The 24452-nt window shown below is 35.8% G+C and overlaps 1 protein-coding gene across 1 annotated transcript; it reads right to left on the reverse strand.

The window, feature by feature from the left end:
* Positions 1 to 1474: 1474 nt before the first annotated feature.
* Positions 1475 to 21685, reverse strand: LOC123751568 (uncharacterized). The gene is made up of 3 exons (XM_045733659.2): positions 21519 to 21685; positions 8897 to 9019; positions 1475 to 1974 (listed from the first exon to the last, which is right to left on the reverse strand). Exons 1-3 carry the CDS (start codon positions 21679 to 21681, stop codon positions 1754 to 1756), a joined length of 507 nt encoding a protein of 168 aa, XP_045589615.1. The 5' UTR covers positions 21682 to 21685; the 3' UTR covers positions 1475 to 1753.
* Positions 21686 to 24452: the final 2767 nt, after the last annotated feature.

The raw sequence follows: 24452 nt of genomic DNA on the forward strand, positions 1-24452 counted from the left end.
GGTCAATTTTTTTTTATTGGAGTTAAAATTAACGTAGATATATGACCGAACCTAACCAACCCTACCTAACCTAACCTAACCTAACTTTATAGGTTAAGTTAGGTTAGGTAGCTTAAAAAGTTAGGTTAGGTTAGGTTAGGTAGGTTTGGTAGACGAAAAACAATTAATTCATGAAAACTTGGCTTGTTAGGCAAATCGGGCCTTGCATAGTAGGCTGAGAAGTGCGTTCTGGCCACTAGGTACGACATATATATATATATATATATATATATATATATATATATATATATATATATATATATATATATATATATATATATATATATATATATATATATATATATATGTCGTACCTAGTAGCCAGAACTCACTTTTTGGCCTACTATGCAAGGCCCGATTTGCCTAATAAGCCAAGTTTTTCTGCTTTAATATATTTTTTCAAATTTTTTTTCTTATGAAATGATAAAGCTACCCATTTCATTATGTATGAGGTCATTTTTTTTTTACTGGAGTTAAAATTAACGTAGATATATGACCGAACCTAACCAACCCTACCCAACCTAACCTAACCTATCTTTATGGGTTAGGTTTGGTTAGGTAGCCGAAAAAGTTAGGTTAGGTTAGGTTAGGTAGGTTAGGTAGTCGAAAAACAATTAATTCATGAAATTTTGGCTTATTAGGCAAATCGGGCCTTGCATAGTAGGCTGAGAAGTGCGTTCTGGCTACTAGGTACGACATATATATATATATATATATATATATATATATATGTCGTACCTAGTAGCCAGAACTCACTTCTCAGCCTACTATTCAAGGCCCGATTTGCCTAATAAGCCAAGTTTTCCTGAATTAATATATTTACTATAATTTTTTTCTTATGAAATGATAAAGCAACCCTTTTCTCTATGTATGAGGTCAATTTTTTTTTATTGGAGTTAAAATTAACGTAGATATATGACCGAACCTAACCAACCCTACCTAACCTAACCTAACCTATATTTATAGGTAAGGTTAGGTTAGGTAGCCAAAAAAAGCTAGGTTAGGTTAGGTTAGGTAGGTTAGGTAGACGAAAAAACATTAATTCATGAAAACTTGGCTTATTAGGCAAATCGGGCCTTGAATAGTAGGCTGAGAAGTGCGTTCTGGCTATTAGGTACGACATATATATATATATATATATATATATATATATAACTGTGCTTGGGGACCCACCACCCATAATTACCCCTATTCCAATTTAATCAACAAAAATCTGAAATTACAACCATCACACAGAAATAACCTGCACACGTAAATAACATCACATGAAACAAGAAGGTATGACAGGATGTGCAGAATACCCCCGTTGAAAAGCAGAGGTGCAACTGGAACTTCTGAGAGAAGCACACATGTGCAGTATGTGCAGTACCACACCCAGGCTGTGGTACTGCACATACTGCACAAGGATGGATTGATAAATTAATATATGGACTACTGACTTTAAACACAAGTTTATTGATTTTATTAAAAAAATATATCATATATGTTACAAAAATACTTAGGAATTTTTTCTTAGAAATTATATTGTTCTGTAAAGGAAGTAAGATTGATGGGAGTCACCTCTGACTTAATTACATAAAGTTTATTGATTTTATTACAAAAATAAATCATATTTTACATAAATAATATTTTGTTTATATTTATTTTTCTGTAAAGGAAGTAAGATTGATGGGAGTCACCTCTGACTCAATTACATTATCAAAAAAATAGTTTATTATCTGCTATCAGACAAATAGTGCGTTATTTTCTTCTGAACCATCATGACTTGCCCTTTTCCAACAGATTCATCTTCCTTCTTGACTATCTTCAAATTATTTCTTTCTTCTTTTCTATTTGATGGCTTCAAAATAATGGACGTCTTCGACCCTTCTAAGATATGATCTTTGGGAACCCTGATGAAGGTACTTGCTTCAGCAGTAAGTAGACACTGATGTGCTGAAAATGTGGAAAACATAACATATATAATAAATATATATTTCTTGCAAAAAACAAAACACCAAAATCACAGAAATTTGGAACCATAGTAGTCTGTAGACAGAGGCCACCAGGCATTACAACAATCGGTAGACAGAGACCAAGAAAGGCAATTGTGGTGCCACAGTGGTTTCCAAGAATCCTAGCATAGATTATTTGAGTTAAAATTGGTTTACTTTTACCAAGGGGCCATTTTGAGGTAGGCCCACCCCAGTACCCACTGTGTGTGTGTATTCTTCCAAATAGTGTAGAGGTGCCATAGGCACAATCAGAGCACTGTATAAACATCAGAGGTCCGTGGTTGTTCAACGTCCTCCCACCGACTATAAGAAATATTGACGGAACAACCGTGGACATCTTCAAGAGAAAACTGGACTGTTTTCTAAGAGAAGTTCCAGATCAGCCGAGCTGTGGTGGGTATGTGGCCCTGCGGGCCGCTCTAAGCAACAGCCTGGTGGACAAAACACTCACAATTTGAGCCTTGCCTTGGGCCGGGCTTGGGAAGTAGAAGAACTCCCAGAACCCCATCAAGCAGGTGTAATGTACTCAGGTAACTAGTGCCCAGACACAGAAACTAGACACCTCTAGGCACCAAACTAGACACAGACACTAGACAGAGTTCCACATAAGAGGTTGTTCTGGAAACTGGAAAATATTGGAGGAGTGACAAGTACGCTTCTAACATGGACGAAAAATTTTCTGACTGATAGAAAAATGAGGGCTGTGATCAGAGGCAATGTATCGGACTGGAGAAATGTCACAAGTGGAGTACCACAGAGTTCAGTTCTTGCACCAGTGATGTTTATTGTGTACATAAATGATCTACCAGTTGGTATACAGAATTATATGAACATGTATGCTGATGATGCTAAGATAATAGGAAGGATAAGAAACTTAGATGATTGTCATGCCCTTCAAGAAGACCTGGACAAAATAAGTACATGGAGCGCCACTTAGCAAATGGAATTTAATGTTAATAAATGCCATGTTATGGAATGTGGAATAGGAGAACATAGACCCCACACAACCTATATATTATGTGAGAAATCTTTAAAGAATTCTGATAAAGAAAGAGATCTAGGGGTGGTTCTAGATAGAAAACTATCACCTGAGGACCACATAAAGAATATTGTGCAAGGAGCCTATGCCACGCTTTCTAACTTCAGAATTGCTTTTAAATACATGGATGGCGATATACTAAAGAAATTGTTCACGACCTTTGTTAGGCCAAAGCTAGAATATGCAGCAGTTGTGTGGTGCCCATATCTTAAGAAGCACATCAACAAACTGGAAAAGGTGCAAAGACATGCTACTAAGTGGCTCCCAGAACTGAAGGGCAAGAGCTACGAGGAGAGGTTAGAGGCATTAAATATGCCAAAACTAGAAAACAGAAAAAAAGAGGTGATATGATCAAAACATACAAAATAGTAACAGGAATTGATAAAATGGATAGGGAAGATTTCTTGAGACCTGGAACGTTAAGAACAAGAGGTCATAGATATAAACTAGCTAAACACAGATGCCGAAGAAATATAAGAAAAATTCACTTTCGCAAACAGAGTGGTAGACGGTTGGAACAAGTTAGGTGGTGGAGGCCAAGACCGTCAGTAGTTTCAAAGTGTTATATGACAAAGAGTGCTGGGAAGACGGGACACCACGAGCGTAGCTCTCATCTTGTAACTACACTTAGGTAATTACACTTAGGTAATTACCTCTACTGTAAGATAACTAGTGGGAAAATGCAAGTAATGCAATCTAACAAGTGAACAAAACAAATTAAGAGTGCGACACGTGGTAGCAACACTGCCACTATGAAAACACCCACTACTCCATCGACCGGGATAATTTTTTAGCAAGAGGAGGAGGAGAAGAATGGCTAAAAACGACCAGACTCTACCACCAACTCGGTCAAATGCTAGAGAGGACGCAAACACAGTGGCCTCCTTACCAGAGCCTCAGATATTATCACGAAGTAAGGCATCCAGCACTTTCACTAACACAATAACATCATTTATATTTGCCAACATCCAGGGTATAAAAACACGCAAATCCAACAAAGTTCACTTTATAGATGGTCTTCTTCATGAGGCAAATGCAGTGTTTGCAGCCCTAACAGAAACCCACACAAAGGACTACCATGATGGTGAAATATGGATCTCAGAGTACAATCTTTTCATATGTGATAGGAAACACCGGCTTTAGGGTGGGGTCAGCCTCTACATCAAAGACACACTCATTTGTACTGAGCTGCTAAACACCTCAAATGATATGGTGGAAGTGCTGATAATCAAAATAGAGATCCTAAATGTACTTATTGTCCTTGTATATAAGTCACCGGAGGCAAACCCTCAGCAGTTTAAAGACCAACTAATGAAAATAGAACACTGCTTGGAAAACCTCACAAATCCAGCTCCGAACATCATCCTGCTTGGGGACTTCAACCTACGGCACCTGAAATGGAAGCACCTGGCTAATACAGTAATATCAGAAAGAATACCAGGAAGTAGCCTAAATGAACAGGCACATGCAAATGACCTGCAACGGATGTGCGACAGGTTTGCCTTAAACAAGCAAATAGTAGAACCAACTAGGAAGGAGAACACGCTGGACCTCATTTTCACTAATAATGATGAATTGATCAGAAACATAATGATTACAAATACCTGTTACTCAGATCACAACTTAATTGAAGTTATGACAACCATGGGGAATAGACCTTCAAAACCAGTCCAGATTCCCGGTGGAGGAGATTTCAGCAAGTTCAACTTCAATAATAAACAGATAAACTGGGAGCAAATAAACAAGGACTGCACAGAAATAAACTGGGAAGAACAGCTAGAAAATGCATATCTGAACCAGTGCCTGGAAAAAATAAGCTCAGTAGCACTAAAAATATGTTTAAACCGTATACCCCTAAGAAAAAAGAGGAAGAGATGCAGATTGGAACGAGAACGTCGTTCCCTATATAGGCAAAGAAAGCGAATCGCGGAACAACTTGAGAGTCGCACCCTATCTCAAGAACGGCGAAGAAGGTTATGTAGAGAAATAGAATCAACTGAACTCAAGCTACAAGAATCATACAAAACCCAGGAGAGGCAAAGAGACCAAAAGGCCATCAGTGAAATAGAGAGGAATCCGAAATATTTTTTCTCCTATGCAAAATCAAGATCAAAAACCACATCTAGTATCGGGCCCCTGCGAAAGGGAGATGGAACTTTCACCGATGACAACAAAGAAATGAGCGAGCTACTGAGGAAGCAATACGACTGTTTTCTGCGAGCCATTAAACGCACTAAAGATTTCTAACCAAAATGAGTTTTTCATGGATATGATACCAACATCACATCATATATCAGACGTCACCCTATCCCCACTGGATTTTGAAGAAGACATAAACAGTATGCCTATGCACTCTGCACCAGGCCCGGATTCTTGGAACTCCATATTCATCAAGAACTGTAAAAAACCACTATCACAGGCCCTCCACATTATGTGGAGACAAAGCCTAGATACTGGCGTTATCCCTGATATACTAAAAACAGTAGAGATAGCACCAATTCATAAAGGAGGAAATAAGGCAGAGGCAAAAAATTAGACCGATGGCACTAACATCGCACATCATAAAAATTTTTGAGAGAGTGCTAAGAAGTAAGATCACAAAATACATGGAATCACAGCATCTGCATAACCCCGGACAACATGGTTTCAGAACAGGGTGCTCTTGCCTGTCGCAGTTGCTGGACCACTATGATATGGCATTAGATGCTATGGAAGACAAACAAAATGCTGATGTAATTTACAAAGATTTCGCAAAAGCTTTTGATAAATGACCATGGTGTTATTGCACATAAAATGCGTTCAAAAGGAATTACCGGAAAAATAGGTAGATGGATCTACAATTTCATGACTAACAGAACACAATGTGTAATAGTCAACAAAATAAAATCCAGCCCATCAACCGTGAAGAGCTCAGTCCCCCAGGGTACTGTGTTTGCTTCAGTTCTTTTTCTCATCCTCATATCGGACATAGACAGTACAACCTGTCCTCTTAAAAAGAACGTCGCTTTTGGCCGTTTGCCCGTATGGCCGAATTTGGACGTAATTTGAAAATGAAAAAAAAAGTGAAAATAAATTTGGGATTTTTTTTTCAACAACAGTAAGTTAAGGGTCCTCTGATAGGTTAGGTGGGCAGGAAATTCTCATAAAGTTTCAAAACGTTATGAAAAACGTGAATTTAAAGTGTCCTCTTATAACCTATGCGCGTACGCCGGACGGCTCAAACAGAAAACGGAACAGAACGTCACTTTTGTGAGTCTATTTCATTTCAAATTACGTCCAAATTTGGCCATAGTGCGCATACTAGCGAAAAGTGACGTTCTTTTTGAGAGGACGGGTTGAGAACACAACCTATAGCACTGTATCATCCTTTGCAGATGACACTAGGATCTTCATGAGAGTAGGCAACATAGAGGACACAGCAAACCTCCAATCAGATGTAGATCAGGTCTTTCTATGGGCTACAGAAAATAATATGGTGTTTAACGAAGATTAGTTCCAGCTCATGCGCTATGGACAAAATGAAAATATAAAAACGGCAACCACGTAAAAACTCGGGCAAATCATAACATAGAACGAAAAGGCAGTGTCAAGGATCTGGGTGTACTCATGTCTGAAGACTTTACCTTTAAAGAACATAATAAAGTAGCCGTCACAACTGCAAGAAAAATGACAGGTTGGATAACAAGAACTTTTCACACTAGAGATCCTATACCGAAGATGATACTTTTCAAAATGCTTGTGCTCTCTAGAGTGGAGTACTTCTGCACAATGACAGCCCCTTTTAAAGATGGAGAAATTGCTGACCTGAAGAGCGTGCAGAGAATCTTTACTGCTAGAATCCACTCAGTAAACCATCAGTAAAAATTATTACTCAGTAAAAAAAGTAACACATCTAAACTATTGGGACCGACTAAAGAGCCTAAATCTGTACTCCCTTGAGCGCAGGCGGGAGAGATACAAAATAATTTACACGTGGAAAATATTAGAGGGGCTGGTCCCAAACCTGCACACAGAAATAACATCACATGAGACCAGAAGACATGGCAGGATGTGCAGAATACCCCCACTAAAAAGCAGAAGTGCAACAGGTACTCTGAGAGAGAACTCTATCAACATCAGAGGCCTGAGACTGTTCAACACGCTTCCGCTACACATAAGGGGCATAACTGGCAAACCCCTCAGAGTGTTCAAGAGAACTGAATAAGCACCTCCAAAGGATACCTGATCAACCAGGCTGTGACTCATACATCAGGCTGCGAGCAGCCGCATCCAACAGCCTGGTTGATCAGTCCAGCAACCAGGAGGCCTGGTCGACGACCGAGCCGCGGGGACGCTAAGCCCCGGAAGCACCTCAAGGTACTTGCCCTACCATCTACATGATTTGATGCTCTGCAAATACAGCACACATCAATTCATTGCACACTTATATAATAATTATTTGAGAATATATAACAAGTACTTTATATTTATTTATTTTTTTTATATTTGTAGCTATACAATATTTGTATCCCTGGTTTCCATACAGTATATTCTAAACAAAATATATATTAACAAAACACATCACAACAAATAGTTGACAGCTGGTAGACTGCCAAATAACAAAAAGAGCTTTGAATATATGATCAGATATTCTTGAGATGGGACAGGAACCAAAGACTCGCCAGGTCCAAAAAGCACACTTGAAGCCTCCCCAAAACCTCCATTCATTCATTCACAAACTTCTCCCAAGACCATCATGAATTAATGAATGAATGCATGATGGTCTTTCCCCCAAGACCAAATGATCCAAGGTATGATCCAAATATTGAAATATATTCCCCAAAGATCAAAATATCCAAGATATGATCAAAATATTCAATCAAAACTAGTGACATCAAATCAGCTTATAGAGTGGGTATCAAATCAACAGGAGTGTATAAATAACAGGAGAATTTGAGTTAAACTAGATAGCTGCTTCCGCAAGTCAGACCTTTTCAAATCTGCAGTCTCTAGTAAATCAAATGTTTATGTGAATAAATGTCTGACCAGGTTCAGACAAAATCTCTTATTTAAACTGCGGGGTTTCTGGAAAAATTCCCCTGTAATTAAACATTGTTTTGTGGGAGACAATACAATTATAGCTAGGGGGTCTGACACTGGGAAAACCTATTTTATAACAACTGAAGCTCACCTCAATTCTCCTGAATGACTGTGGGATAGCTGCTGAATAACCAGAGTTCAAATTATAACCTCATTTAACTACCAATGTGTACTTTAGTTCTGCCTTTCCTTCCAAACGGTTTTAACTTAAAAAAAAAATGGGTCTTCTTTATTATTGTCTCTTTTTTTTCTTTTTTTACTTCCTTGTTCCATAGTACACTGGCTTTGCCTGTGTCCTCTAGTATAAACTTTACCATCCAGTGTACCTGAGTGTATCTCAATTTAATCTACCACATTTTGTTTTAGTGTTTTAGTGTAACTTTAATATTAAACTATAGTGTACTTATTATATTATAGTAAGTAAGCTATTCATTTTATAGATTTCATAATTGCTTTTTGACTTTTATTGGTCATCCATTGTTATTAATTATTCTAGTTCATTTTTACTTTAAGTTCCAATAAGTTTTCATTACTTAAATTACCATTAAGTTTATATTACTTTACAATTTTTAAATCTTTAAAATTTATAACTAAAACTGGACAAACTGGAGGAATGGCCCAAGAATATATACACCAGTTGATTGACAGTTGAAACACGGGACCATAGAGCCAATCCTCAACCCCTGCAAACACAACTAGGTGAGTACAAGTTTTGCTTAGAAATCGAAGAATGAGTTTTGATTACCTGTCACAGTTGTATCTTGAGAAAGTCGGTGTTTCTTCATTTTTTTCAAGGACTTATCCTCTTGCTCTACATTCTTGTCTTTCGCTTCCCTGATCTTCCTATTTTGATTTTCCTGAATGTGAACTGAAAATAAGGAAAACCTGAATAAAATATATATCCTCATTAAACAAAAACTGTGTTTCTCTACAGCTGCAGCTACAGATAACACACAGCCACTCTACTTGAATTAATGCACATGCTACACACACAAACACAATACTTCAAATCTACAAAAGTGACAGCAGAGAAGACCCACTCAATTATAGACCTGTATCATTGACAAGTGTAATAGTCAAAATATTGGAAAAAATAATAAAAACTAAATGGGTAGAACACTGGGGGAGAAATGATATAACATCAGACAGACAGTATGGTTTTTGATCTAGAAGATCCGATGTATCGAATTTACTCAGTTTCTATGATCGAGCAACAGAGATTTTACAGGAAAGAGATGGTTGGGTTGACTGCATCTATCTGGACCTAAAAAACGCTTTTGATAGAGTTCCACATAAAGAGGTTGTTCCGGAAACTGGAAAATATTGGAGGGGTGACAGGTAAGCTTCTAACATGGATGAAAACTTTTCTGACTTATAAGAAAATGAGGGCAGTAATCAGAGGCAATGTATCAGACTGGAGAAATGTTACAAGTGGAGTACCACAGGGCTCAGATCTTGCACCGAAGATGTTCATTGTCTACATAAACAATCTACCAGATGAAATACAGAATTATATGAACATGTTTGCTGATGATGCTAAGATAATAGGAAGAACAAGAAACTTAGATGATTGGCATGCCCTTCAAGATGACCTGGACAAAATAAGTGTATGGAGCACCACTTGGCAAATGGAATTTAATGTGAATAAATGTCATGTTATGGAATGTGGAATAGGAGAACATAGACCCCACACAACCTATAAATTATGTGAGAAATCCTTAAAAAATTCTGATAAAAAAAAAAAGAGATCTAGGGATGGTTCTAGATAGAAAAGTATCACCTGAGGACCACATTAAGAACAATGTGCGAGGAGCCTATGCTACACTTTCTAACTTCATAATTGCTTTTAAATACATGGATGGTAAAATACTAAAGAAATTGTTCTATATAAATGTACAAAAAAAATATTTCTTAATGTTAATCCGGATCTGAAATTCTTCCTGGCCATGTAATAGAACCCCAATAAATCAATATATGAAAATATATTTAAAAATTCTTTGATAAACGGATGAGACTTTGTTGGGTAAAGAAGGCATGAACTTCAGGTTGGATTTTATTTATATATATATATATATATATATATATATATATATATATATATATATATATATATATATATATATATATATATATATATATATATATATATATATATATGACAATGTCAGACCACGTCAGAAAAAGCTCACCAAATTGATTGGGAGAGTGCTTCTTCAATAACAAATTGTAAAAGCACCTATAACAGAAACATAATTGAATCTGCTTTGATACAGATCACCAAAGAAAGTAATTTGAATATTAGCAGTGGTCTATATAACTTAGATCCATTTCTAATAGATCAGCTAAAGGGCGATTTAAGTAGAATCATTGAAAAACATTTGTCTCACTAATTTATTGTATATATTTACTTCTTTATGTTATAATTACCTATATATTATGCTTGTATGTCTGCTGTATCAGATGGGCCATTGGGCTACATCGGATGTGCCAATTGGATGCATCTGATGGGCCAATGGGCCCTCTGCGTTGTCCCAGTATTGTACCTCACCTTACTTCACCACTCCTTCCTGCCTATTTATACCCATCACTCGATCTGTAAAATAACCTTCTGAAGATGTATTTAATATACGAAAGTACTTAAGGAAATTTCCTGTTTCATTTTTCCTCCGTGGTCTCACATTGTCACATTCTTAATCACGTGTTTATTTTCGTGATATACACATATATATATATATATATATATATATATATATATATATATATATATATATATATATATATATATATATATATATATATATATACATATATATACATATATATACATATATATACATATATATACATATATATATATATATATATATATATATATATATATATATATATACATATATATATATACATATATATACATATATATACATATATATACATATACTGTTGGAGGTAAATCAAAAATCACTTCTCCAAAATTCATTTTTATTTCTAGTCTGACGCGACACGGGCGCGTTTCGTAAAACTTACTACATTTTCAAAGACTTCACAAATACACAACTGATTAGAACTTACGTCTCTCTGATATTATATCTACATTTGAGTGAGGTGGGAAGGGTGATGTGGCATTAACACAAGACAGAACAGGAGGGGATATTAATAGGGTATTAAAAGTATCAACACAAGACAGAACAGAAACAATGGGTATTGAATAGAAGTGTTTGTAGAAAGCCTATTGGTCCATATTTCTTGATGCTTCTATATTGGAGCGGAGTCTTGAGGTGGGTAGAATATAGTTGTGCAATAATTGGCTGTTGATTGCTGGTGTTGACTTCTTGATGTGTAGTGCCTCGCAAACGTCAAGCCGCCTGCTATCGCTGTATCTATCGATGATTTCTGTGTTGTTTACTAGGATTTCTCTGGCGATGGTTTGGTTATGGGAAGAGATTATATGTTCCTTAATGGAGCCCTGTTGCTTATGCATCGTTAAACGCCTAGAAAGAGATGTTGTTGTCTTGCCTATATACTGGGTTTTTTGGAGCTTACAGTCCCCAAGTGGGCATTTGAAGGCATAGACGACGTTAGTCTCTTTTAAAGCGTTCTGTTTTGTGTCTGGAGAGTTTCTCATGAGTAGGCTGGCCGTTTTTCTGGTTTTATAGTAAATCGTCAGTTGTATCCTCTGATTTTTGTCTGTAGGGATAACGTTTCTATTAACAATATCTTTCAGGACCCTTTCCTCCGTTTTATGAGCTGTGGAAAAGAAGTTCCTGTAAAATAGTCTAATAGGGGGTATAGGTGTTGTGTTAGTTGTCTCTTCAGAGGTTGCATGGCTTTTCACTTTCCTTCTTATGATGTCTTCGATGAAACCATTGGAGAAGCCGTTATTGACTAGGACCTGCCTTACCCTACAGAGTTCTTCGTCGACTTGCTTCCATTCTGAGCTGTGGCTGAGAGCACGGTCGACGTATGCGTTAACAACACTCCTCTTGTACCTGTCGGGGCAGTCGCTGTTGGCATTTAGGCACATTCCTATGTTTGGTTCCTTAGTGTAGACTGCAGTGTGGAAACCTCCGCCCTTTTCCATGACTGTTACATCTAGAAAAGGCAGCTTCCCATCCTTTTCCGTCTCGTAAGTGAAACGCAGCACGGAACTCTGCTCAAATGCCTCCTTCAGCTCCTGCAGATGTCTGACATCAGGTACCTGTGTAAAAATGTCGTCAACATACCTGCAGTATATGGCCGGTTTCAAGTTCATGTCGACTAAGACTTTTTGCTCGATGGTACCCATGTAGAAGTTTGCAAACAGGACACCTAGGGGAGAACCCATGGCGACCCCATCTACTTGCTTATACATGTGCCCATCCGGGCTCAAGAAGGGTGCCTCTTTAGTACAAGCTTGGAGTAGTTTCCTCAGAATACTTTCTGGCATGTCAAGAGGAGTACAGGCTGGATCACGATACACTCTGTCGGCTATCATTCCGATTGTCTCGTCCACAGGTACGTTGGTAAACAGCGATTCTACGTCCAACGAGGCTCTTATCCCTGTGGCCCGTGTGCCCCGCAGTAAGTCCACAAATTCCTTTGGAGACTTCAGGCTGAAGGCGCAAGGAACATAAGGAGTCAGCAGGCCGTTGAGTCGCTTCGCCAGTCTGTACGTGGGTGTGGGTATCTGGCTAATGATTGGCCGAAGTGGGTTTCCAGGCTTGTGCGTCTTGACATTTCCATACGCATATCCAGGTTTATATTCCCCAATGATCTTTGGCAGGTGGAGTCCGGATTTCTTGGCGTTCACAGTTTCGATCAGTTTGTTGACCTTTGCTTTTAATTCGGCTGTAGTGTCCTTCGTTACCCTTTGGAACTTAGTTTGGTCAGAGAGTATGATGTTCATTTTCGCCAGATATTCGTCTTTTTTAAGAATGACATATATTGGCGACTTGTCACCTCTCCTGACAACTATCTCCTTGTTCTCACGAAGGTTTTTAGCTGCCGCTTTAAGCTCGGGGGACAGTATGGTGCTTCTGTAGTTGCCTCGATTCTTTCCTCCTTCTGCAATAAGTTCTGCTTGTAAGGTATCTTTGGTAGTGACCTTCTTAGAAGGTCACTATCAAAGAAGGTCACTACCAAAGATACCTTACAAGCAGAACTTATTGCAGAAGGAGGAAAGAATCGAGGCAACTACAGAAGCACCATACTGTCCCCCGAGCTTAAAGCGGCAGCTAAAAACCTTCGTGAGAACAAGGAGATAGTTGTCAGGAGAGGTGACAAGTCGCCAATATATGTCATTCTTAAAAAAGACGAATATCTGGCGAAAATGAACATCATACTCTCTGACCAAACTAAGTTCCAAAGGGTAACGAAGGACACTACAGCCGAATTAAAAGCAAAGGTCAACAAACTGATCGAAACTGTGAACGCCAAGAAATCCGGACTCCACCTGCCAAAGATCATTGGGGAATATAAACCTGGATATGCGTATGGAAATGTCAAGACGCACAAGCCTGGAAACCCACTTCGGCCAATCATTAGCCAGATACCCACACCCACGTACAGACTGGCGAAGCGACTCAACGGCCTGCTGACTCCTTATGTTCCTTGCGCCTTCAGCCTGAAGTCTCCAAAGGAATTTGTGGACTTACTGCGGGGCACACGGGCCACAGGGATAAGAGCCTCGTTGGACGTAGAATCGCTGTTTACCAACGTACCTGTGGACGAGACAATCGGAATGATAGCCGACAGAGTGTATCGTGATCCAGCCTGTACTCCTCTTGACATGCCAGAAAGTATTCTGAGGAAACTACTCCAAGCTTGTACTAAAGAGGCACCCTTCTTGAGCCCGGATGGGCACATGTATAAGCAAGTAGATGGGGTCGCCATGGGTTCTCCCCTAGGTGTCCTGTTTGCAAACTTCTACATGGGTACCATCGAGCAAAAAGTCTTAGTCGACATGAACTTGAAACCGGCCATATACTGCAGGTATGTTGACGACATTTTTACACAGGTACCTGATGTCAGACATCTGCAGGAGCTGAAGGAGGCATTTGAGCAGAGTTCCGTGCTGCGTTTCACTTACGAGACGGAAAAGGATGGGAAGCTGCCTTTTCTAGATGTAACAGTCATGGAAAAGGGCGGAGGTTTCCACACTGCAGTCTACACTAAGGAAACAAACATAGGAATGTGCCTAAATGCCAACAGCGACTGCCCCGACAGGTACAAGAGGAGTGTTGTTAACGCATACGTCGACCGTGCTCTCAGCCACAGCTCAGAATGGAAGCAAGTCGACGAAGAACTCTGTAGGGTAAGGCAGGTCCTAGTCAATAACGGCTTCTCCAATGGTTTCATCGAAGACATCATAAGAAGGAAAGTGAAAAGCCATGCAACCTCTGAAGAGACAACTAACACAACACCTATACCCCCTATTAGACTATTTTACAGGAACTTCTTTTCCACAGCTCATAAAACGGAGGAAAGGGTCCTGAAAGATATTGTTAATAGAAACGTTATCCCTACAGACAAAAATCAGAGGATACAACTGACGATTTACTATAAAACCAGAAAAACGGCCAGCCTACTCATGAGAAACTCTCCAGACACAAAACAGAACGCTTTAAAAGAGACTAACGTCGTCTATGCCTTCAAATGCCCACTTGGGGACTGTAAGCTCCAAAAAACCCAGTATATAGGCAAGACAACAACATCTCTTTCTAGGCGTTTAACGATGCATAAGCAACAGGGCTCCATTAAGGAACATATAATCTCTTCCCATAACCAAACCATCGCCAGAGAAATCCTAGTAAACAACACAGAAATCATCGATAGATACAGCGATAGCAGGCGGCTTGACGTTTGCGAGGCACTACACATCAAGAAGTCAACACCAGCAATCAACAGCCAATTATTGCACAACTATATTCTACCCACCTCAAGACTCCGCTCCAATATAGAAGCATCAAGAAATATGGATCAATAGGCTTTCTACAAACACTTCTATTCAATACCCATTGTTTCTGTTCTGTCTTGTGTTGATACTTTTAATACCCTATTAATATCCCCTCCTGTTCTGTCTTGTGTTAATGCCACATCACCCTTCCCACCTCACTCAAATGTAGATATAATATCAGAGAGACGTAAGTTCTAATCAGTTGTGTATTTGTGAAGTCTTTGAAAATGTAATAAGTTTTACGAAACGCGCCCGTGTCGCGTCAGACTAGAAATAAAAATGAATTTCGGAGAAGTGATTTTTTATTTACCTCCAACAGTGAAGCGTAATGTACGAAAGATTGAGAAAATTCGTGTTAGAATTATTAATCTTACTTTTTCGGTCATATTTAATAATATATGTCTACAGGAAAGACTGCTACCAAAATATACTAATATATATATATATATATATATATATATATATATATATATATATATATATATATATATATATATATACATATATATATATATATATATACATATATATATATATATATATATATATATATATATATATATATATATATATACATATATATATATATATATATACATATATATATATATATACATATATATATATATATACATATATATATATATATATATATATATATATATATATATATATATATATATATATATACATATATATATATATATACATATATATATATATATATATATATATATATATATATATATATATATACAATATATATATATATATATATATATATATATATATATATATATATACATATATATATATATATATATATATATATATATATATATATATATATATATATATATATATATATATATATATATATATATATATATATATGAGCCTACTCATGAGAAACTCTCCAGACACAAAACAGAACGCTTTAAAAGAGACTAACGTCGTCTATGCCTTCAAATGCCCACTTGGGGACTGTAAGCTCCAAAAAACCCAGTATATAGGCAAGACAACAACATCTCTTTCTAGGCGTTTAACGATGCATAAGCAACAGGGCTCCATTAAGGAACATATAATCTCTTCCCACAACCAAACCATCGCCAGAGAAATCCTAGTAAACAACACAGAAATCATCGATAGATACAGCGATAGCAGGCGGCTTGACGTTTGCGAGGCACTACACATCAAGAAGTCAACACCAGCAATCAACAGCCAATTATTGCACAACTATATTCTACCCACCTCAAGACTCCGCTCCAATATAGAAGCATCAAGAAATATGGACCAATAGGCTTTCTACAAACACTTCTATTCAATATCCATTGCTTCGTGTTTTGTCTTGTGTTGATGAAATTAATACCCTATTAATACTCTTGTTCTGTCTTGTGTTGATGAAATTAATACCCTATTAATACCACATTTTGTTCTGTCTTGTGTTAATGCCACATCACCCCTTCCACCTCACTCAAATGTAGATATAAAATCGGAGATACGTAAGTTCTATTCAGTTGTGTATTTGTGAACTAAATTCTTTGAAAATGTAATAAGTTTTACGAAACGCGCCCGTGTCGCGTCAGACTAGAAATAAAAATGAATTTTGGAGAATTGATTTTTGATTTACCTCCAACAGTGAAGCGTAATGTACGAAAGATTGAGAAAATTCGTGTTAGAATTATTAATCTTACTTTTTCGGTCATATTTAATAATATATGTCTACAGGAAAGACTGCTACCAAAATATACTAATATATATATATATATATATATATATATATATATATATATATATATATATATATATATATATATATATATATATATATATATACATATATATATATATATATATATATATATATATATATATACATATATATATATACATATTACATTTTCAAAGACTTCACAAATACACAACTGATTAGAACTTACGTCTCTCTGATATTATATCTACATTTGAGTGAGGTGGGAAGGGTGATGTGGCATTAACACAAGACAGAACAGGAGGGGATATTAATAGGGTATTAAAAGTATCAACACAAGACAGAACAGAAACAATGGGTATTGAATAGAAGTGTTTGTAGAAAGCCTATTGGTCCATATTTCTTGATGCTTCTATATTGGAGCGGAGTCTTGAGGTGGGTAGAATATAGTTGTGCAATAATTGGCTGTTGATTGCTGGTGTTGACTTCTTGATGTGTAGTGCCTCGCAAACGTCAAGCCGCCTGCTATCGCTGTATCTATCGATGATTTCTGTGTTGTTTACTAGGATTTCTCTGGCGATGGTTTGGTTATGGGAAGAGATTATATGTTCCTTAATGGAGCCCTGTTGCTTATGCATCGTTAAACGCCTAGAAAGAGATGTTGTTGTCTTGCCTATATACTGGGTTTTTTGGAGCTTACAGTCCCCATGTGGGCATTTGAAGGCATAGACGACGTTAGTCTCTTTAAAAGCGTTCTGTTTTGTGTCTGGAGAGTTTCTCATGAGTAGGCTGGCCGTTTTTCTGGTTTTATAGTAAATCGTCAGTTGTATCCTCTGATTTTTGTCTGTAGGGATAACGTTTCTATTAACAATATCTTTCAGGACCCTTTCCTCCGTTTTATGAGCTGTGGAAAAGAAGTTCCTGTAAAATAGTCTAATAGGGGGTATAAATATATATATATATATATATATATATATATATATATATATATATATATATATATATATATATATACATATATATATATATATATATATATATATATATATATATATATATATATATATACATATATATATGTATATATATATATATATATATATATATATATATATATATATATATACATATATATATATACATATATATATATATACATATATATATATATATATATATATACATATATATATATATATACATATATATATATATATATATATATATATATATATATATATATATATATATATATATATATAAACAAACGGACCCAGTCCATGGAACTCACTCCCTATTGAATTTAAAAGCTGTCCAACTTTTGCGTCATTCATAAACAATACAAAAAAGTACCTAATTTCATCTTCATAGTTTTTTACATTTTGCTTTAAAATTGCACTGTATCTATTGCTACCCAATCTCCAAATTTTTATGTACCCGATCCGAACATCTTTACCATTGTTAGCATTGCTGTCTTCTTATCTGTGCTGTCAATCTGCTGTATGGTGTCTATTAATCTTGTTTAAATTACCAATCAAGCTGTCAGTGTAATCAATCAGAGCTTTAATATACCAATGGGCTTTAATATACCTACTATTCTCTCTCGTCTCATTTTTTTTCTTGCAATGTCTTTGTTATTTTATTAATTCTGCTAGAATTTACCTAATTAAAATTATCTATTAGATAAAGTACCTGCCTGAAACGCTGCGCATACTAGTGGCTTTACAAAATTGTAAATACTATGCTATGTATTCTCACAAACCCAATGTACCTTTTTGTATATATATAAATAAAAAAATAAATAAATGAAATATATATATATATATATATATATATATATATATATATATATATATATATATATATATATATATACATATATATATATATATATATATATATATATATATATATATATATATATATATATATATATATATATATATATATATATATATGCAATTGACGATCACAAAACACTGATCATTTTATGCGGAAAATCCACAGAGAAATATGAAATGAGGTGAACGTTTCGGCTTTGTTAAAGCCTTTGTCAACACCAGACTGACTAAGGAGAAGGGAGAAGGGGGGAAGATATATAGGCCGACACCTGACCAACCCATCCCAAGGGTTGGTCAGGTGTAATTAACCAAAAACAGGTAAAGCTAAGCTTAGAATGGTCAAAGAGGATTAAGCGGTCAGAGAATAAGGATGAAAGATTAAAGAAAAGCCTCATGAACACACAATATATGAATATACAATTATAATGAGACATTGTAAGCCTCTCTATCAGAGTTGTTTCTTAAACTGTTGTGCAATATTATAACTTAAAAATGGATCAAGTTTGTACATTCCAGTACTAACATTAAGAAGATTTGGACACTGACTGATTAGAGCAGACTCAATCAAATTCCGTTCCACGAAATCCCCACAATTGGTAATGCTTTTTGCCCCATTCCAGTTAATATTGTGATCGCATAAACTCGTATGTAGATACAATGCATTAGACGTTTGGGCAGTTCTAATACTATAAGCATGTTGTGACAACCGCAATTGTAAGGACTTTCCTGTTTGTCCAAGGTACACAGAATCACAATCATTGCAGGGAATCGAATACACACAACCTGCTGTATCAGGGGAGTTTTTTATTAAATTGGATTTGATCGTACTATTAGTGAACACCAAATTTATATTAAGTTTCTTAAAAATCAGAGACAATTTTTCAAGTCCACTCGCATAAGGTACCACCAATGAGTTAATAATTTTTGGTTTCGCCTTAGGGACGTGATTATAAAACGTACGCTTGGCTTGTACAAACGAGAAATCCAAATATCCTAAGAGGTTTTTGGATTTCTCGTTTGTACAAGCCAAGCGTACGTTTTATAATCACGTCCCTAAGGCGAAACCAAAAATTATTAACTCATTGGTGGTACCTTATGCGAGTGGACTTGAAAAATTGTCTCTGATTTTTAAGAAACTTAATATAAATTTGGTGTTCACTAATAGTACGATCAAATCCAATTTAATAAAAAACTCCCCTGATACAGCAGGTTGTGTGTATTCGATTCCCTGCAATGATTGTGATTCTGTGTACCTTGGACAAACAGGAAAGTCCTTACAATTGCGGTTGTCACAACATGCTTATAGTATTAGAACTGCCCAAACGTCTAATGCATTGTATCTACATACGAGTTTATGCGATCACAATATTAACTGGAATGGGGCAAAAAGCATTACCAATTGTGGGGATTTCGTGGAACGGAATTTGATTGAGTCTGCTCTAATCAGTCAGTGTCCAAATCTTCTTAATGTTAGTACTGGAATGTACAAACTTGATCCATTTTTAAGTTATAATATTGCACAACAGTTTAAGAAACAACTCTGATAGAGAGGCTTACAATGTCTCATTATAATTGTATATTCATATATTGTGTGTTCATGAGGCTTTTCTTTAATCTTTCATCCTTATTCTCTGACCGCTTAATCCTCTTTGACCATTCTAAGCTTAGCTTTACCTGTTTTTGGTTAATTACACCTGACCAACCCTTGGGATGGGTTGGTCAGGTGTCGGCCTATATATCTTCCCCCCTTCTCCCTTCTCCTTAGTCAGTCTGGTGTTGACAAAGGCTTTAACAAAGCCGAAACGTTCACCTCATTTCATATTTCTCTGTGGATTTTCCGCATATATATATATATATATATATATATATATATATATATATATAATGTTGTACCTAGTAGCCAGAACGTCATACTCGGCCTACTATGCAAGGCCCGATTTGCCTAATAAGCCAAGTTTTTCTAAATTTATGTATTTTTCTCATTTTTTTCTTATGAAATGATAAATCATTCCATTTCATTATTTATAAGTTAATTTTTTGAAATTTGAGTTAAAACTAACGTAGATATATGACCGAACCTAACCAACCTTACCTAACCTATCTAAACGTAACCTATACTCACACAACTAAGTCAATAATTTATGTTCCTAATATAATATAATAATAATAATGCAAATAAACTAATTGGAAACAATTTCTTGAAAATAAAGTAAATCAATCGGCCTATTAGGCAAATCGGGGATTGCATAGTAGGGCAAGAAGTGAGTTCTGGCTACTAGGTACGACATATATATATGTGTATGTATATATATATATATAAAAGATTTCTTACATTCTTGAACAGACACTAGCATGCATAGCTTTTTGGGCAAGTCCTTAATCCTAATTTTAACACTCACATTCCCAGTAAGCAGCCCATATCAGCTGTCTAACTCCCAAGTACCTATTTACTGTTAGGTGAATAGGTGCATCAGGGCAAAAGAAACTGCCCATTTGTTTCAGCATCTAATAAAAATAGAACCTTGACCCTTAGGATTACAAACCCAGAGCACTGTCCACTGAGCTGTCAGGCTCTGATGTTAATTTTAATATTACTGTGAACTGGAATACATGAAATAAACTATATCAGCAGTCAAGTATAATACAACTAACAATTGAATTAATAGTGGTCCAGAACGGACCGAAACGTCTTTGTATTTTCATCTATTTGTGTGTGGTTAGGACAACATTCTTCAGCAACATTATTGTGACTCATCTGCTGTATAAAATACAACTACTTTATACAACAAATCAGTACTGTAATTGTGGAACCTAAAAACTTGTCTAAAATATATACAAGTTTTGCTTTGAATTTGAAAAACGAAGAATGAGTTTTGATTACCTTTAATAGTTGAATCTTCAGACAGTCTTCGTTTTTTCTTCATTTTCTTTAACTTAAGCTCTTGCTCCCCATTCTTTTCTTTTGCCTCACTGATGTTGATATCTTCTTGGGCATCTATATTATTTGTTGGTATCTTGTTGACACTTGATCCATTGTCCTGCATGTATGCTAAAAATTAAGAAACATGCGTAAATTTAATATGGTATCATCATTACAAAATATGTCCTCCAAAAAACTTTAATTGAAAGAAACACTGAAATGTGAAATTTGGCAGCAATGAGGAACTATGTCATTATGGGAATTTTGGTACCCATATGTAAAGGAAGTCTCATTATCTGATGATATAGACCTGATGCAAAGTAAAGTGTGTCAAAATTATTTGCACACCCTCCTCCACTATGTGATGGAGTGTAAAAAAGATATGTGAATTAGGATAATTCTATAACAAATGTTCAAGATATGAGGAAATATTTCATTCAAAATGATCTGCTGCCAGAAATCTTGGTCAAATATCACCAGTTTGCTAACTGTATGTAGTAACTAAGTGATTGTAACCTATCCACCACTGTCCACTGGATGGAGGCAGTGTGCAAGATAAACATATCAATTGTGACACTAGCTCTCCACACATGTCAGTTGCTTAATTTAAAATCTGTACTCATGGTCGGTCTCGAGCCCCTTGTCAATGTGGTGATGTGCATGGAATTATGTAATTAGGTCATCAAGATTGAAACTTGCTTAGCTAAAATGAATTGCTTGGTTCAGTCCCGGAGCCAATTAATTATGTGCCTCTGCAACCATTTCCACTACCGCTAACAACATGGATATGGGATGCATAATATATGAACTAAACTACTGTACTATGTAAATGCTTTTCATTATTGCCAACACAAAGGAACATGCAGGTTTTATGATTTTCATTGTTAGCTTATGCAAAATAATAATAATAATAATTACCAGGATAAAACAATTCGGTGAGATTATTAACATTTTTGCTTGACAGACCACTTCCTGGTAGCATGCCCTTTGTGGTATTTCTATTGCCGACCTTAAAATAGATGACAGCAACTTGATAACCACCACCTTGTAGTTTAGAGACCTGCAATACAACAAAATAGTTACAAATATAACTAAAATATTTTTAGTGTTAATTTGAACACAGTGTTCAAGAGATATGGCTTCAATTATAAAAAAAGAGATTAACTTTATGATTACAGAATATAAGATGGGATAACCATAAGCTTCTGAAACAGACAGCATCCCTCCCTCATACAGCATTGGGTACATCTGCAAAAGTGCAGAAGTACCGAAGTAGCTTAAGATGTACTTGTCTTACCTAGTTTAAGAGACCTACTGATAGTTATATCATTAAAGTATAATTACATAACTAATGGAAATTAAAAAAATATAAAAGAACACAAAAATACTTATATAATGCACATTACTTTATTATTAACATCAATAAGTACAGTATCCACCAAAATTGAAAATGTTAATACTAATTAATTATCAAATGGCTTAAAATCTGTTTATTTGTGGGAAAATTTAAAACCTAACAGAATGGATATTAATTTATTTATTTATTTATTTATTTATGCATATACAAGAATGTACATAAGGAATGTGAGGATACAAATATGGTAATTACAGTCTTGTAAAGCCACTAGCACGCGCAGCGTTTCGGGCAGGTCCTTAATCTAAGAAAATTTTAAGGAGGTAAATACTTGCAAAATTTATAGACAAAAAAATGATAACAGATTACATGGAATGAAAAAAAAAATGAGAGAAAATTATAGGTACAGTATATTAAAGCACATAGGTAGCTATGATTGATTGCAATGACAGCTTAAAATGGTAGTTGACAACAAATTGGTAGGCACAATACAGCAGAAACAATATAAGATTGATTGCAATGACAGCTTGAATGGTAGTTGACAAAAATTGGTAGTCACAATACAGCATATGGCTAGCACATAAAAGAAGACAGCAATGAACACAATGATAAGGTTGTTTGATATTACATAAAAATTAGGAGATTGGGTAACACTAGGTACAGAGCAAATTTAAAGCTCAGTGTAGGAAACAAAATAGGTGAAGTTAGGTACTTTTTGGTTTTGCTTTTAAATAAGGCAAAAGTTTTACAGTTTTTCAATTCACTAGGGAGTGAGTTCCATAGACTAGGTCCCTTAATTTGCATAGAGTGTTTACACAGATTAAGTTTGACCCTTGGGATATCAAAGAGATATTTATTTCTGGTGTGGTGATAATGGGTCCTATTACATCTGTCCAGGGAGAGTTTCAGAGCATGGTTTGCATTTAAGAACAGGGTTTTGTAAATGTAGTTGACACAAGAGAATGTGTGGAGGGAGTTAATATTTAGCAAGTTTAGGGATTTAAACAAGGGAGCTGAGTGTTGTCTGAAAGCAGAGTTAGTTATTATTCTGATAGCAGATTTTTGCTGTGTGATGATGGGCTTAAGGTGGTTTGCAGTGGTAGACCCCCATGCACAGATACCATAATTAAGATAGGGGTAGATTAGTGCATAATATAGTGAGAGGAGAGCAGAGTTAGGAACATAATATCTGATTTTGGAGAGTATACCAACTGTCTTAGAGACTTTCTTAGTTATGTGTTGAATGTGGGTGCTGAAGTTGAGTCTCTTGTCTAGGAATAGGCCACGAAACTTGCCATCATTTTTATTACTGATGTTAATGTTGTCTATCTGTAGCTGAATTGCATTTGATGATTTGCTTCCAAATAAGATGTAGTAAGTCTTTTCGATGTTTAATGTTAGTTTGTTCGTTGACATCCATAAGTGGACTTTTTTTAATTCATTATTCACAACATTATTTAGTGTATGTGGGTTGAGGTTTGAGTAGATAAGGGTAGTATCGTCAGCAAACAATATAGGTTTGAGAATATTAGAGACATTAG

This window comes from Procambarus clarkii, chromosome 29, assembly GCF_040958095.1.
Source record: "Procambarus clarkii isolate CNS0578487 chromosome 29, FALCON_Pclarkii_2.0, whole genome shotgun sequence".
In the NCBI taxonomy this organism is placed as follows: Eukaryota; Metazoa; Arthropoda; class Malacostraca; order Decapoda; family Cambaridae; genus Procambarus; species Procambarus clarkii.